The sequence below is a fragment of the Phacochoerus africanus genome, chromosome 11, assembly GCF_016906955.1.
Source record: "Phacochoerus africanus isolate WHEZ1 chromosome 11, ROS_Pafr_v1, whole genome shotgun sequence".
In the NCBI taxonomy this organism is placed as follows: Eukaryota; Metazoa; Chordata; class Mammalia; order Artiodactyla; family Suidae; genus Phacochoerus; species Phacochoerus africanus.
This window is the reverse complement of record NC_062554.1, coordinates 65,235,052-65,252,883: the sequence shown is the minus strand read 5'-3', so window position 1 is coordinate 65,252,883 and position 17,832 is coordinate 65,235,052. Positions and strand designations below refer to the sequence as shown.

Sequence of the window (17,832 nt, the reverse complement as noted above, 5' to 3'; positions counted from 1 at the left end):
TATACTGTTGCTGCATATATTATTAATTATCTGCCCAATATCTATTTTCCTTTCTTTCCTACTAAATTGCAAGCCCTTAGGGCACCATGCTAAAAATTCTTGCCTCATTAGACTCCCTTGTGTCTGGGAGTAGCCACAGAATACAGTTTTGGCCAATGAAAAGCAAAGTGGGTGTTTCTGGGAACACGTGTGTTTTCCTAATAAAGGTAATGGCCCTTCTTACTTCTTCCCACCTGGAATGTGGAGGTAATGGCTGGAGATGCAGCAACCATCTTGCAACTGCAGGGTAAGTGGCATGATGATGAGCTCCTGCACACAGGGACAGGCCTGGGCACTGATGGTCCCATGGAGTCACCAAACCAGCTATGAATGCCTACCTACCCTGGGATTCCTGGTTCATGAAAAAAACAAGTCTGTCTTTATCCATACAACTCCAGGATAATTTCTTCTTATTTATATAGCCAATCTCATTCCTGATATAGCAATAAAATAAGTTGGACTGAAGCTACTGGGTTGGTGAATACTTCCATATGTCAAGAGGGTGCACATCCGAGTGTTCCTGAGTCACAGAAACCCTTGCACTCAAGACCCTTCTGAACCTCACCACACACACCTCTTCATCTGTATCCTGAATAGTAAACTGGTGAATGTAAAAAAGTAAATAAACTACTTCTATGGCCATCCCTCGTAGTGCAGTCAGTACTGAGACCACTTTAGCATACATATGAGAACCAGCTATTCATTTTCACCTTTCTTTTTTAGGGCCACACCTGCAGCATATGGAAATTTCCAGGGTAGGTGGAATGGAGCTGCAGCTGCCTCCTGTGCCACAGCCACAGCAATGCCAGATCCAAGCCACAGCTTGCGGCAATGCCGGATCCTTAACCTATTAAGGAAGGCCAGGGATCAAACCCACATCCTCATGGACGTTAGTTGGGTTCGTTACCTGTTGCGCCACACTGGGAACTCCTTTCTTTTGTTCTTGATACAAACTTACGGAGCAGAAAACTTGAACTACACAGACATCAAACCAAAAACCATCTTCAGATCTTCCAAATTCGCTAACCCCACACTCATTGTCACTTTACACCTCAGCATGGCTTAGGCAGACAGCTGCCCTTACTTGGATGTCAATAACCAAGCACACTATGGTGGATTTGTGTCAAACTGGAAGAGTGTCATTTTTCACCTCATTTGAGTCGCCGCACAATCTTCAAAGTAAGTGGGGCCCTTATATCACCCATTTTACAGACTAGATAAGTTATATCATCACAGCTCACTGTGCACTAACCGTTTAGTGCTTCTTTTCCTGCATCATCTCACTTGATTTTCTCGGAAACCAATAAAAGCAACTGTGGCAACATTTCCATCTTTAGGTGAGGACCTTAAGGCGACCGCCACTCCTTCTCAAGAATGTAATCCGGGCAGTTCCCTTTGTGGCTCAGCGGTTGGCAAACCGATTAGGGTCCGTGGGGATGTGGGTTCAGTCTTTGGCCTCGCTCAGGGAGTTGGGGATCTGGTAATGCCATGGGCTGTGGTGTGGGTCATGGACATGGCTCGGATCCTGCATTGCTGTGGCTGTGGTGTGGGGCTGGCGGCTGCAGCTTTGATTCAGCCACTGGCCTGGGAACCTCCATGTGCCGCAAGAGCGGCCCTAAAAAGCAAAAAAAAAAAAAATGTAATCCAGGGGCAGCCCTGGAGATGTTAGGTTCCACAGCACCAGCCTGAGGCAGGGCCTGGAGCCCCACTGAATCTGCTCAGGATAAAACCACCGCATCCAAGGCAGGCCAGACAGAGCTGAGTACACTCCACCAGACTTGGAAATGGCCAGAACCCGGGGCCCCTGCACCAGGGACAGGCCAGGACACCTTCCTCCAGGCTTCATGGATAGGGCCAGCAGACTCTGGCATTTGCACAGCAATTGCTGCCAAATGGTCACATAACATATTACAAGTTGTCCTTCTAGCATTTTATTCCAGGTCTCTTTCTCCTCTCTCCACCACCCCTCCCCCAGCACCCCAACACTGAGGCCCTGCTTCCCCATTCACTCAGATACAGAGTTCCCTGCAAAAGATGTCACCGGAGTCCTGAGGCATTTATTTCCTCTCCCTGAGCCCCAGGAGAAGGGGGCAGGCGCTGGGGACAGCAGCCACCACTATCTGCCATAGTGCTTTGAATCCTAAAATCCCTGGTCAATTTATTTTTCATATCGCACAGCAGCACTTCTTAAAGTGCTTTCCAATATACGCTGTCATCCTAGCTTGACCTTAGGAGGTGAGATGTGACAGAGCGTAGGTGTCTCTGTTTTGCAGAGGAAGAGACCCTGAAGCCCAGCACAGTTAAGGGCTCGTCCGAGTCACAAGATGAACCTCCAACTTCTAGTCTAATTTCCCTTCACTGGCTCACACACCGATTCCGAGACTAAAGCAGATAACAGTATTTACACGTGTCCCAGAACCATATCACAGGCAGGATCAAAACCAAACAAAAATGCCTGGGTCTCAGGGGAGTTCCATCCCCTGAACTGCAGTGGTGGGTCTTCCCCTGCCATCTTCTAGGACTTGGGCAAAACTTGCAGGCAGTGTGGGTCTCCCTTTCCTACTTTTCCATACGTTCTGCAGGTGAAGGAAAGCCAGGGTGACCCCAAGACCTTTGCCCCAGCAGCACTGAGGAATCTGCTAATAAAGTCTACGGCAGGGATGAGGGAAAAGAACAAACACGTAGTCAAAGAATAATGGAAGGAGGTGGAGTTCCCATCGTGGCGCAGTGGTTAACGTATCCGACTAGGAACCATGAGGTTGCGGGTTCGGTCCCTGGCCTTGCTCGGTGGGTTAAAGATGCGGCGTTGCCATGAGCTGTGGTGTAGGTTGCAGATGCGGCTTGGATCCCGCGTTGCTGTGGCTCTGGTGTAGGCCGGTGGCTACAGCTCCGACTGGACCCCTAGCCTGGGAACCTCCATATGCTGCAGGAGCGGCCCTAGAAAAGGCAAAAAGACAAAAAAAAAAAAAGAATAATGGAAGGAGGTTGCTCTAAATAAAGAGGTTTTTCCTCTCTTACAAGGGGCACAGCAAGAAAGCAGGACGACACACAGGTGAGGCCACCTCTGTCTGTCGGAGAGGAGAGAGTTAAGGAGTTTTGACATAACATGGTTAAGTGTAAAAAAAAAAAAAAAAAAACCAGCGCATACACAGAACCAGCCACAAGTTTTGGAAATGAGGAAAACCATGGTGACTAGCTTGAGGGAACTTAGCCACCAACGCAACAGAAAGCGCCACCTGCTCTGACTAACAGGTTCCAGCTACGAAATGTCACTTGCTTCTCCACCCTGACTATTGCTTTTTCCCAGCTGCCAGAAACCATTTTGGTGGCCAAGCGAAAGCCCCGTATTAGGGCAAGAGAGCTGGACTTAGAGGTGGGACACAAACAGCTCTCCTGAGCCACGAGGAAGAGCAAGGGCTGTCCCACAATGGCCCAGAGGCCACAATGGAGCGCATCCCGGGCCCAGGAGCCCACACCTGGGGAGAGGAACCGCTGTCTCTGCAACCACTATCGTTAAGGGCAGGAAGGGCCCCAGCCCCTTGGGGTGTCATCCGCTCAGAGAGAAAGGGTGGACTAGATGTTTCCGAAAGATCCTTCCTGAGAAGGCTGTGGTCTCTGAACAGTTAGGCTTCATCCGTTTTCCTCCCTGGGTGTGGGTCCCCCAAAGGGGAAGTCTGCCCCAAAAACTGCCAACACAGCTGCATGAGGTCAAAAGGAAAATGCTTCGGGGCACAGTGACTTTGGCACCATCTGGTTAAAAATAGCCAAAAGCAGCTTCCAATTCCTCCAAGGCCCCGTGTTCTTCACAACCCCCATGAAAGCAGAAAGGGTCTTCAAAAGTGACACTACCCTATAGCTAATCATCCCACCTGGCAGCCACCTGCACATGCCCTCCTCCCACCTGGGTTTGAAACTCCCTCTGCCCCAGCACGGGTTGGGCTGGGAGGGTTCAGTGGGGTGACTGGGTCACCATGAGCCTTAGCAAGCCTGGGTCGCCAACGTTCCTCTATTTATAGGGTCTCTATGGAAACAGGGCCAGCATTAGGGAGCTAATTGCTGTAAAAACCCACAGAGTCCTACTCTCGAGATACAGAGTATATGGCAGAAGTTTCCAATTGCCCTTGAGAAGCCTTGGGCCGAGAGCCTGGGGTTGGAGCTGGAGAGGAATTGTCACCCCAGGTTTGACGGACACAAGGATGGAAAAGAGTGAGCAGCTGCCACTGTTTCTCTTAGAAACAAGGTGATAAAAGATTTTCAGAATCCTTCTTCTCTTCCCAGCATCACAGCTGACATTAAAAAACAGATCTCAGCTCAGGGGCAAATGATTTCCCCACACTCAATTTTACTTTAATTCCTCGTTCCAGGCTTAGAGAGTGCTGCCTGGAACCAGTGCAAGCCAGGCAAGGTGACCTCATGCAATGGGTCTTCACACAGAATCGGCTTAACAAACAATGGCATAAAAGTTTGGGTTTGGGGGTATTTTTTTGTCTTTTTAGGGCCGCACCTGTGGCATATGGAAGTTCCCAGGCCGGGGGTTGAATTGCAGCTACAGCTGCCAGTCTACGGCACAGCCAGAGCAACACAGGATCTGAGCCGCATCTGCAACCTACACCACAGCCACAGCAATGCAGGATCCAAGCCATGTCTGCCACCTACACCACAGCTCATAGCAATGCTGGATCCTTAACCCACTGAGCAAGGCCAGGGATGGCACCCATGTCCTCATGGATACTAATCAGGTTCATTACCACTGAGCCACAATGGGAACTCCCATAAAAGCTTTTGATTAAAGTTACCTGCATGGTATGCCCCCTCTCTGCCTCTTCTCATCTCCCTCGCCCTTCACCGCCTCCCCCTCCACACAGCCCTCTCTGACCACACCAGTCTGCAGTAATCTCACCACCCTGCTCTGAACTCCAGAGAGCTCATTATCTACAGCACTCATCTTGCAATTAATCATGTTCTTTCTGCCTTGTGACATGGCTCTCTCAAACTGTTATCCAACTTTTCACCTGCTTATGGATGGACTCCTCGGTGAGCAGGAGAACAGGAGCTGTATCATCTATCATTTTTGTGTCTCCAATATTCCTGGGCAGAGACCTTAGCACAAACGTGGCGACTGCTACTTAGGTTCTTTTTTTGGGGGGGGGAGTGCTTTTTAGGGCTGCACCCACGGCATATGGCGGTTCCCAGGCTAGAGGTCTAATCGGAGCTACAGATGCCAGCCTACACCAAACCCACAGCAACACTAGATCCAAGCCGCGTCTGCGACCTACACCACAGCTCACAGCAACCCTGGATCCTTAACCCACTGGGTGAGACCAGGGATTGAACCTGCAACCTCATGGGTCCTAGTCTGATTTGTTTCCCCTGCACCAAGACAGGAACTCCGCTACTTAGGTTCTGAGCGTCAACTATCCCCTCATCTACAAGACCAACGTAACAAGGCGATTTAATCCTTCGACAACCACCTTTTCCAAAGATTTAAAACGCTCAGTGGCATAGCTTTTTGTGTCTAACCCAGATCCCTCCTGCTGTAGTTTAAACCTTGTCTCAGTCTGTCATCTTAGTAACTGCCAAGATCGAGTTTTTTGGAAAGAGATGAACACAAATCCAGGAGAAGCCTGAATGTGTGTATTGTCCTCACAAATGCCTTAGGTTCACAAATGCTCGTGTTCTCATAGCCAACTTTGTTTTCCAGAGTGGACATCACTCAGCTAACTGGAATAAAGAAGCCTTTAGCCATTTGGTTTCAGAAGTCACATATTGTCTTTTTTTTTTTTTTTTTAGAACTGCACCCTCGGCATATGGAGGTTGCCAAGCTAGGGGTCCAATTGGAACTGTAGCCACCGGCCTACACCACGGCCACAGCAACGCCGGATCTGAGCGCATCTGCAACCTACACCACAGCTCACGGCAATGCTGGATCCTTAACCCACTGAGTGAGGCCAGGGATCGAACCTGCATAATCACGGATGCTAGTCAGATTCATTTCCACGTGGCTCCAGATTCTTAGCCACGAAAGGAACTCCAAATACTGTTTTTCTCACGCAATCACGAAACACACCTACCATCCCTCAACAGGCTTTGTTTTTAACTTCTTACCATGGAGAGAGGCTTCAGTGTTTAGCTGATAAAAGTGGACCCAGTCCAGGATGGCCTCGATCTAGAATGCACCCTCCTCATCTATGGGTCTATGACGTTTTCTGAGGGAGATGCCATTTCTTAGAGGAGAGATGAAAATAGAGCTGAGTTTCGAGTTGGCCTCCAAAACCACCACTGAGGAGCCATCTCAGTTTTTTCCTCCAGCTCCTGCCACCCACACTTTTTTTAAATTTCAACCCCAAATGCAGATCCTATTAGAGGTTTCAATTCCCTGGTGAGAGAGAGATTCTTGCGAATGGGATTGGCAGTTAAGACAATTAAATACACCAAAAGCAGCACGTTCTGTAAAGATTGAAGCCTGCAAGACAGTTCCCACTGGAACAACAAGGGCAGCTGGGAATTCATCTAAAACCCAATATGTGGCAGGAGAACAGACAGCCTCATTCACCACATGCTTTCCCATCAGCCACCAATTCCTCCCGAGCCCACATCCAGGGCTGCTCTGAAAATCCCTGAAGGCAGAGAGGATGGAAGAGGGGCAACCCCAGGCCTCAGGACCCTTGGTCCTCCCATATCAGGTCCAAGCAGGACAAAAACAGGCATCTCGTCTTGCTTTCTTCGTTTCTTTCTTCCTTCTTTTCATTTTTCCTTTTTTTTTTTTTTTTTTTGGTCTCTTTAGGGCCGCACTTGTGGCATATGGAGGTTCCCAGACTAGGGGCCGAATCGGAGCTATAGCTGCCGGCCTACACCACAGCCACAGCAATGCCAGATCTGAGCCTCAACCACAACCTATACCACAGATCATGGCAATGCTGGATCCTTAACCCACTAGGTGAGGCCAGGGATAGAACCTGCATCCTTATGGATCCTAGTTAGATTTGTTTCTGCTAAGCCATGACAGGGACTCCTTATTTTTCTTTTTATAGCCACACCTGCAGCATATGGAAGTTTTCAGGCTAGGGGTTGAATTAGAGCTGCAACTGCCGGCCTACACCACAGCCACAGCAACACCGGATCTGAGCCACATCCACGACCTACACCAGCTCACAGCAACACCAGATCCTTAACCCACTGAGCAAGGCCAGGGATTGAACCCGCATCCTTGTGGATACTAGTTGTGTTCTTAACCCACTGTGCCACAACGGGAACTCCACCCCCAGCATTCTTAACCACCCTCCACTGTCCCTGTTTACAGGACTGGGGAAGTGCCATCAGGTCAAAAAGGACACTGGCCATACAAGGGACCTGGCATTTGCCATTTCATTTCCCACACTTCACAACTGCTTTCCTCTTGTTGGTAATTAACTTTACACCCTTTAATATCTTGCTGTAAGTGCACCAGTTTTTTTGTTTTGTTTTGTTTGTTTGTTTTGTCTTTTGTCTTTTAAGGGCTGCACCCGCAGCATATGGAGGTTCCTAGGCTAGGGGTCTAATCAGAGCTGTAGCTGCCGGCCTACACCACAGTCACAGCAACGCCAGATCCTAGCTGCATCTGTCACCTACACCACAGCTCACAGCAACGCCGGATCCTTAACCCACTGAGCAAGGCCAGGGATTGAACTCACAACCTCATGATTCCTAGTCGGATTCGTTTCTGCTGCGCCATAATGGGAACTCCTAAGCTTACCACTTTTGCTTAACCCTATAGGTTTCTGATTCCACTGATGATGCTCAAAGCACCCCTAAACTTGTCTATGCTTTGATGGATGATTTCCTTGCAAGTGTTTCACCCTGTTGCCTGGAGGCAAAGGCAATGCCTGCCAACAAAGAATCAATTTCCCATTTCCTTGTTCTTAGGTCTACCTCAATTCTCCCTCCCCTGGTGAGACGGCTCCCAGGGGTCCTGCTCCCACCTGAGACTGCAGGACTCTTCAAGCCTCAACACATCACTTCTGAAGGAGAGCAGGAGGTCTCAGGAGGCAGTAAAGCCACACAGAGCCCCAGGGTCCCCAAGCACACACACCCCTCCATCTCATCCGCATTCCCATGAATTCGCCAGGCTTATCCACTGAAAAGGCGGAAAAACTGAGACCCATAAATTTTATCAAAACAAGGGGCCTTAAAAAAAAACAACAACAAATAAAACCAGCAGAAAAACAAGCAGAGCTTTCTTGGGTACGTTAGTGTTCTCTCTTGACTCGGGTGGTGGGTAGCTGCGGTATCTGTTTTGCTGCTGTTATTTAAACTGTACCTATGTTTTCAGACACTTTTATATGCATGGCATGTTTCACAACTGCAAACAGTGTCTCTCCCGCTGAAGGCGTTAGTATCTGTTGACCCATGAAGCTCTTTCCCGCGGGCTCTCTACAGAAGAGCTGAAGGAAGCCAGGGCATCGGGGCGGAGTGGGTGTCGTACCTGTGACCGGCACAGACTGTGTGCCCTCAAGGAGCATCACACAGGATGCAGGTGTGGCTCACCCTCTCCTCTTTGGCTTCCAAGAGCCCTCCGCACTGAGCAGGCAGGGAGACCCGTGTCTGGAGTGGATGGAGGACCACGAGCTGGAGATCTGAGTCAAAAGGACTTCGAACCAGGACAGGCATCATGAAACTCAGAGCCCTCCCTTTTTCTTCTAGGAAAAACTATTAATGCTGTTCAGAAATTCCCAGGCAAAGTATTCACAGAGGCTTTTGTGAGGGGAAAGAGAACCTCCGGGGAAAGTCCAGGGGAAGGCCTCTGGCCAGCACACCCACAGCCTTCCTTTCTGGAAAGGCTCAGACCCTCGGGCTGCCAGGGGGTGGGAGAGGGGGCGAGGTCTGCCATTTCCTCCCCTGCCCCCGAGCTTCTAAAAGGCCTCAGGGATTAGCAATGAGATCCTGCTATGTAGCACTGGTAGCTATGTCTAGTCACTTAGGATGGAGCCTGAGAATGTGAGAAAAAAGCATGTATACAGGTGTGTGTAACTGGGTCACCTTGCTGTACAGCAGAAAATTGACAGAACACTGTAAACCAGCTACAATGGAAAAAAATAAAAATAAGTATACAAATTAAAAACAAAATAAAAAAATAAAGACAGCTATACTTATGCAAAATTTAAAAATAAATAAATACATAAAAGGCCTCAAGAAAGAGCCAGCTGACTCGTGCTCAGCCACTCATCCCAGGCCTCAGCATTATCTACCACCTGCTGTATTTTTAACAGGAACGGGTGCTCCACGTCCCTTTCTGCAGTTTTCCCCTGAGCGCCTCCCACTCCCACTCCCTCTGGCACTGGGTCTACTTGCTGGAAACTCCCGTGCACTTCTGATGAGCCAGCACTCTCTGTGACCAGTAGTCCAGCATCTCCTCCCAGCGAGCAAGAACCTGGCAGCTGTAAAGAACTGGATAATGGGAGTTCCCGTCGTGGCGCAGTGGTTAACGAATCCGACTAGGAACCATGAGGTTGAGGGTTCGATCCCTGGCCTTGCTTGGTGGGTTAAGGAACCGGCAATGCCATGAGCTGAGGTGTAGGTCGCAGATGCGGCTCGGATCCTGCGTTGCTATGGCTCTGGCGTAGGCCAGTGGCTACAGCTCTGATTAGACCCTAGCCTGGGAACCTCCATATGCCGCAGGAGCGGCCCTAAAAAAGGCAAAAAGACCAAAAAAAAAAAAAGAACTGGATAATGACCACAAGTGAATCAGGACATGAATCCAGTGGTTCAACAGGAATCCAAGCCACAAGGGGCAGGGGATGTGACCTGAACTGCTGGGCTCCTGTTGCAGGAGTGTCTGTTGAGATCTCCCCTGAAGGTCACATCAAGTATGTGGAGAAGCTGAGAAAGCCCCCAAGCACCTGCATAAGCTGCCTGTAGGACAATGTCCATTTTCAGGCTATTTTTCTTCTTCTTCTTTTTTTTTTGTCTTTTTGCCTTTTCTTGGGCCACTCCCTTGGCATATGGAGGTTCGTTCCCAGGCTAGGGGTCCAATCGGAGCTGTAGCCACCGGCCTATGCCAGAGCCACAGCAACGCCAGATCCAAGCCATGTCTGCAACCTACACCACAGCTCATGGCAACGCCGGATCCTCAACCCATGGAGCAAGATCAGGTATCAAACTCTCATTCTCACAGATACTAGTCGGGTACGTTAAACGCTGAGCCACAACAGGAACTCCCATTTTCAGGCTATTTTTCAATTACACTTTTTTGGGGGGGACTGTGTCTGGGGCAGGTAGAAGTTCCCAGACCAGGGATCAAACTCGAGCCACAGCAGTGACACCGCCAGATCTTTACCCCACTGAGCTACCAGGAAACTCCTCAGTTACAGTTTAATGATGGCTCCTTTAAGATTGCTGCTTAACTATTTTTCCTTCCTTTCACTCCTCACCCCATAATCATAGATCTCAGGCACCACAGAGGAAATTTACAGGGAAGTGCCCATAACACTGCAGGACCACAGAGAGAGACCACAGCAGCCCCTGAAACCCCTGGCTGCCGCTTGTTAGGGCACATCCAGACCAAAATTCTCTCCTCTGGAGTTTCCGTCATGGCTCAGCAGAAACAAATCTGACCAGCATCCATGAGGATGCAGGTTCAATCCCTGGCCTCATTCAATGTGTTAAGGATATGCCACAGGGGCGGCCCTAAAAAAGCAAAAAAAAAAAAAAAAATCTCTCTTCTCCCCACACCTAACTTCCACAGAGGTGCTTCAGACAAAGCCTCTTCTTTTTTTCCCCCCTTTCTCAAGATGACTTTCTCCATTGCACTATCCATCACAATGCCTGGAGCTGTCACAAGAAAACAGAAGTGGGATTAAGGGACCAAAAGTTCCCATCTCCAAAGTTTAAAATGAAAACAAAAGCAAACCAGAACAGCTGGTCGCTCCAGGCCAAATACAAGTGTGGGGCAGAGGGTGTTAAAAATCAAACTGACCCCTTTCTGGTACTACCATCAAATCTAAAACAAGCTAGCTTCTACCCAGTGCCAGAGCCAATGATGGAATTTTTCCATCGCTGGAAAACTGCGCCAGCACAGGAGAATAAGCTTGGACACCCTTCAATATTCCTAGTCCCTCTCCCGAGAAAAAGATTCAGAAAAGTTGATGATTTGCCTGAGATCACACAGCACATCAAACGGCGATAGCCCCCAAGTTCCTGTCTGGTTCTGAAGTCCCTACCCTGTAAATACAGGATACGGCAGACAGAGATAAGACCCTGCTTTCTCCCCCATGTGCCCACTGAGCCGGCAGCAGCTAGTTTCTCTCTGTGCTGCCAGCCTGGGTCCACATGGCTGCGATCACCTCAGTGCTATGTTTTCCGGTGCTGGTGGAGGACAACTTGGAAGGACAAGGGCTTTTCTCACATCTGATCTCAATTTGGGTTCAGGGAAGGTCAGCGTTTAATAGCGAGTGTAGAGTTGTTGCTATATCTGCCTCAACCAGAACAAGTGTCACGAAAAAAAAGACAGAGAGAGAGGAGAAAATAGAGGGTGGAGATGAATGAGCTTCTTCCAGCAGCTTTATCTACAAAGACAAAGACACTGCAGCCCCCACACCACAACCAGTCCACCTTCCCTCCTGAAGGCAGCTGGAGGAAATGAATGCAACTGGCAGTTTCCAACACGGCCTGAGCTGGAGACGCCAAGGCTGCTTCTCATGGACTCAGGGTAAGGGTCCTATCTGCTTAAGGAGTCAAGGTTTGTTGGCCGCACTCATCTGGATCGGCCCAGAATGAAGCTGAAGTCTGCAGGGGGAGGCTGGCCCCCTCCCCGTATCAGCATTAAAGGCACCAGCTCATTGTAAACAGGACCCACACCTCTGGATCACACAGGGTGGGTTCAGAGGTGGCAGCTGGGCCAGGCACCAAGGACTTCTTGTGCACAGCCTACCCAACGGAGCTCATCTTTAGACAAGAGGCTGGCCCTACACCTCTGAAAAGGACAACAGCGAAACCAGAGGTCCCATTTGAATAACTACCACACATTTTCAAAAGGGCACACACGGGGGTCGTTGGTCCCCTTCTCACCCCTCCCCGAGGAATACAGACAGGTGACACACACAGGTAAGAGCACACTCACCTGCGCTCTGACTTCCTGACTCTGTGCCGCTCAGGCCAGACGAGGAATGTCATTGGTTTATTCTGGCAAGCTCCTTAGCGGCCGCTGCCATAGGATACAGGCTTTATTTAACATAACGGAGTCCTTCTGCTCCCCTAGCCAAGGCCTTGCACCCCCTCAGGAGAAAATCTCCCCGAGGCATCAATCTCCAAGGCATCTAAGTTCCTTCCTTGGGCTGACATCTCTCTCAGCACCGTGGTGAACGCGCTTGAGAAGCCTGAGTCTGCAGTCCCTGTGGCAGCTCCAGCAAAGGTGCATTATTTATCACAGCTGCTGATTTAATTAATACAGAGACATATTTAATACAGCTTGATAATTATCTCAGCAATCTCAGGCCGGAAAATAAAGGACTCCCAGCAGCATGTGATCGCTTCTTTCCGATTCTGGTTCTAACTGCCGGCTCAGCATGTGTGCAAGTTGAACCGAGGCCCCAAACCAGCCCAAGCACTGAGCTAGCAGCCACCTGTCAGTTCTCCACCCTGGGGGTTGGTTTAGCAAGCGGGCTGGGATCTCCAAGCACTAGCTTAACCTCTGGCTCCACCTAACGGCAAGAAATCCACACTCCCCTTTCACAGATGGACAAACTGAGCTTCAATCCAGGAAGGTCCCAAAAGGAGGAAACTAATTCAGCATAGGCAGCTAATGGTCCTCAGCTTGGCCTCCCACGCTGTAATTTTCTTCCCCTGTCATCTTACAGGAGGAAAAGTGATGACAACTTTTTAGTTAGCATCTTGGATTTCTCCAGCCCCTTTGTCTGCGAATAGCACTTCACACACATTATTCGAACAATCTCAGATGGGTGAGTCACTAGAGCGTCTGCTGAATAAAGAGGCACAAACACAGAGGCCTGCAATGAGCTGAAAGACTGAGGCACAAATGGTACCTGATGTCCAGCCCAGGATCTGGCCGAACATTTGCTCCTCCTCTCTGACCTTTGTCTGGCTTCCCCATCACTTTTATCCTGTTAAAGTACTTCTGCGTGAGGCGAGGAAAGCTAGGTCGCCGGCTGGGCTCGCCAGGGGAGGGTCTGCGCTCACCTTTAAATCAGGAGGCTTGCTTCGGGGACCCGGGTTGGGTGCCGCAGCAGCGCCCGCATCCGAAGTTGGCCCGCCGGCAGAGTTAGCACCCGTGGCCTCCCCAGGCCGGAGATCTGTGCCCGGCAGGTGGCAAGCAGCATCTTCCAGCCCAGCTCCATCCTCCTCGCCCTGCTGTTGCTGCAGCTCGTCCGATTTGCACCTCTTCATGGTGTATGTGGGTCGGCAAGGGGAATCTGTCCTTCCAGCGCGCCGTCTTGGGGGAGACCGCACCCCCTCTTACACTCAGAAAGGAGGCTCGGGGTCTAAATTATTAACGAGGAGGGGAGTCGGCGGATCACAATTTCTTGAATTAAAAAAATAAATCTTTCTAAGGGAGGATGAGGGAGGGGCGGGGTGGGGGGGGGGAAGCCTTGGTTACAGCTTGGAACAGTTCATTACGACCTGGGGAGCGGAGGCAGGTCACAATCGAAGCTGGGCAGCAGGAGTCCTTGGGCAGTCATTGGAGCGGGAGGAGGAAGGCAGCCCCCGGCCCCTAAACTTTCTGCTTCTGGGCATGGGCAGGGCGGAGGGGAGCTGGGCGGCACAGCGCATCCCTCCCGGCGGGCCGGGCTGCTGGGCGAGTCAGGCATGAGGCAGCCGGCCAGGCAGGTCCTCGTCGGCCACCCTCGGCGCCGACTGCGGCCCCCCGCCCTGCCGCGGGCCCCTGCCGGGCACCGGCGGGCGGTGGAGAACGCAGCCCGCCCCGCCCCTCCCCCGCCCGCGCGCCCCGCTCCCCGCCCGCCGCGCCGCGCCGCCTGCTGCAAAGCCGCTGCCGCGGCCCTTGCCAGCGGCGAGCGCGCAACCTACCCCGCCCGTTGCCTCGGCCCGGGAGGGGGAAGGCGAGGCCAGAAGGGAATGACAACGCCAACCGGCCAATGGGAAGCCCGGAGGGTTGAGGGGGGTGTCGCGCGGCCACGTTTTTAGGGTTGGTTGCACCGTGCGGTCCCCCAAGAGAGATCTGGAGGGCTAAGCTGCTGTGTTTTAGCATTGCAGAGAGCGAGCTGCGGAGTAAAGAGGCAGGCGGCGGGCCGACGGAATGGGGTATTAGCAGACGCGTGAGGGACCCTTCCAGGAGAGGCTCTGTCGAGATTTCCCCCACCCACTCAGTTTATTTGGCGGAGAAAATGCGCAATAGGGATGCTTATCGTTGCTCCTTTCTTTGGTCTAACTTTGCACATTGTAACATCTCTTCAACGAGGAAGACGCCAACCGCCGCTAAGGCACCTGATCTGAAACACGTACGGATGCTTGCATTCGGAGCTGTAAATGCAATGGGAAGGAAGCTGCTGTTCTTCGGCCCCATGGCCACTTCCCTCACTTTAAGTAAACTGCCTCACCAGTCTCAGCTTTGTGCTCAGAAACGAGAAAGTATTTCATTTTTGAACAGAAAAATGTATGCGAGAGTTATTGCAAATTGCGAAGTAGCTTTCAAATAAGAAAGGGTATTAACAGCAGGAGGTTGAGACATGAAAGAGAGAAAAGGAATGCAGTCTCTTTCCCCCATAAATCTCAGCCAAACTGCTCTGAGTAATCTGCAGGCAGAAGAGAGCAAACACTGGGGTTACGAAGATAAGGACCCTGGTAGTAATAACAACCCCATCTGAGTGCCTACTGTGTGCTCCACTGTGGATGCGGTGGTTTGTGCCTACCCAGCAGCCTGGACCTCTCAAAAGTCTGGTTCTGGAGACCAGCAGCATCAGCAGCATCTGGAAACTTGATACAAATGCACATTGCTGGGCAACAACCAGACCTACTTGAATCAGAAATAATAGGCCCCCAAATCTGTTTTAACAAGCCCTCCAGGTAAGTCTGATGCAAGTTAACATTTGAGAACCAGGGGTCTAGACTGTAATGAAGGGGCCACTCAGTCTGTGAGTCACAGTGATCTCTAAAGCATTTCACAGTTTACCAGTCTCTTTCACACGCATGGTGCCATTCTAGCCTCACTTCAGTCCTACTAGTCTGTGAGTTTCCGGACTCTGTCCTGTCTTCCCATTCCAACCACTCATTTGAATGTGTGTCCTAGAAGAGCCTACGTTGTTAAGAATTTACTTCAGTGAGGCAGCTACTTTCTAAACAAGGCAGCACCGTTTTTAGAAAACAGGAATTTAGGATGGGCTGGAAATGTAGAACCACCCCCACCTCCACATCACAAGGCCACAAGCCTTTAGCATTTTGAAGAGTGATGGAAAGGAAGGATGCCAGCGAAGATCATGGCAGGACTAGACAGACCCAACAGGGGCAGGTGCACTCGGTGCCAGATGTCAGAGTCTGCTGTAGCGGCCCGACTGGCCCCAGAGAAGTGCAGGGACCCTCAGACCCTGGGCGGGGTCTTGGGAATCAGTGGCCAGCACGTGGTGAGCACACGTGGACACATGTTCATGACCTGACTCTAGGCTGAAGAAAAGTAGAGGGAGTTGGTGTGAAGCTTTAAGGCAGTAGAGAGCAGTATCATTTTGAATTATGCCTCATTTCCATACAAGGTTGGAGTTGACCTTAAGTTTGACCTTTGCATGTCCATGTACATATAGCATGATGACCAGATTTCCTGTTAGTGGCCATATGTAGCAAGGTGTAATGCAGGTCAACAAAAAATTGTGTGTTTCAGGAAATCAACCAACACTTTACACTCCATTTTGGAGAGGCAGTGTAGTATAGAGGTTAAGAGCTCAGACTCTTTGTGGCTAGACTGCTTGGGGACAAATCCTGGCTCTTGCTGTCCACTGACCATGTGATTGGAGGCAAGTGGTCTAACCTCTTTAAGCCCCGGTTTCCTCATTTAGAAATGGGGATACCAACCAACCTTATAGAGTATTGGGCAATATGTGGAAAGCACTTAGAAACTGTCAGTCATAGAGTGAGGGCCATAGCTGTAAATAGAGATGTCATCCAGCTTCAAAAAGTTGAACGTTCCACTCCAGTGATTCTGTCCTTGGGAATTCAAGTGTGTCTCACCCATTTCTAATTTTCACTGAGTGTCATACTATAGAACAAATATACTACTGCCTAGGCAGTTTGGGTGAGAAGTTGTATAGAGAGCCGTGTGACCTGCAACCACCAGTCTGAAGCTGATGACAAATTTTCATGAGCCGTAGTAGATGCTTGAAGTACTTAAAATAAAGAGAAGGTGAAAAACTTTGATTGGAATTTTGTTGAAAGGACTAGATCATTCTATTCTTCTAGGTTTCTTGGGGAAATATAGGCACACAACTATATTTTGATATAAGACAAAAATTTACAGATTTACAATACAAGAATAATATTCTGAATGTGGGGGTAGTAAAAATATTACCGTTTTGCTTTGGCAACCACTAGTTAATTACAAATAAATAACATGGTCTAGTGGGAAACCCCTGGTCTTGGTGTTAGAAAATTCACGTAAAATTTCTGGTTCTGTTACTCTCTGGATGTTCTTGGGTGACCACATCACTTAACCTCTTTCACTCTTGTTTTCTCATCTGTAAACAAGGGCTCATAATATCATCACATGGTTTAATTATAAGAATTAAACTAGGAGTTCCCGTCGTGGCGCAGTGGTTAACGAATCCGACTAGGAACCATGAGGTTGCGGGTTCGGTCCCTGGCCTTGCTCAGTGGGTTAACGATCCGCCGTTGCCGTGAGCTGTGGTGTAGGTCGCAGACGCGGCTCGGATCCCGAGTTGCTGTGGCTCTGGCATAGGCCGGCGCCTACAGCTCTGGTTTGACCCCTAGCCTGGGAACCTCCATATGCTGGGGGAGCGGCCCAAGAAATAGCTAAAAAGACAAAAAAAAAAAAAAGAATTAAACTAGATAATGCATGTGAAAACTCTTGACACATAGTATGTGCTCAGTAAACCCCGAATGAAACGAGAGCAATTAACTTGTCCAAGCCCACTGTCTGCCGCATGGAAAGGCAGGATTACCCCACTGAGCTTAATGCTTTTTGAATGGAAATGCCAGTTAGGCTGTCGAGAGAGGGCACTCCTGATAGTGTCAAATTTCCTAAACTAGTAAATATATAAACAAGGAGAGTAAAGATCAGGGCTATGGAATCCTGTTATCCTTGTCAGTAGCCAGTTCATTTAGCTTGAAAAACTGTTGAAGCTTTAATTATAGAGGATCAGGTGCCAAGATCAACAGGTAAGCATAAAATTTTTCTTTCTGTAAAAGCAGTTAAGTCTAAGAAATAAAAGACATCTCTTTCTAGTAGCAAGAGGCTTGTAGATCATCCAAGGAAATTGTTTCCTATGCCAAAGGAATTCTTGAAAAAAACATTTTAAACATCAAATGGGTTATCAAAGAGCTGTTTTAAGATTTAACATACTAACTAGAGTGCTTTTCTTAGAAGGTAAAAGTACTGTCCAAAGAGACTAGATATAATTTTTGATCACTGTATTTTGATACCAACATCATTACAAGTAGTCCTTTGTTAACATAATTTTCTTCCTTTTCTTTTGAAGATTTCCACTTTCACTCAGTGCTCTCCTTAAAAGAAATTGGGTTCCGTTGGATTAGGAGGTGTGAACTATGCAAATAATCATCAGGGAGATTGGCTGGGTTGTTGTGACGTCACAATCCCACCACCTGAGTACAGACTTTTTATTG

At 49.4% G+C, this 17,832-nt stretch overlaps 1 protein-coding gene across 2 annotated transcripts in view; it reads right to left on the bottom strand.

Moving 5' to 3' along the window:
- Positions 1–14,083, bottom strand: part of TMCC2 (transmembrane and coiled-coil domain family 2) — a 41,988-nt gene extending 27,905 nt beyond the window's left edge. The window contains exon 1 of one of the 2 annotated variants that reach the window (XM_047753480.1): positions 13,210–14,083. In XM_047753480.1, the coding sequence (XP_047609436.1) occupies positions 13,210–13,416 (207 nt within the window). In that variant the 5' untranslated portion in view covers positions 13,417–14,083. Of the gene's footprint in view, positions 1–12,133; positions 13,183–13,209 lie in introns of those variants that run through there. The other variant, XM_047753481.1, reaches the window with a different exon arrangement.
- Between the last annotated feature and the right edge of the window lie 3,749 nt (positions 14,084–17,832).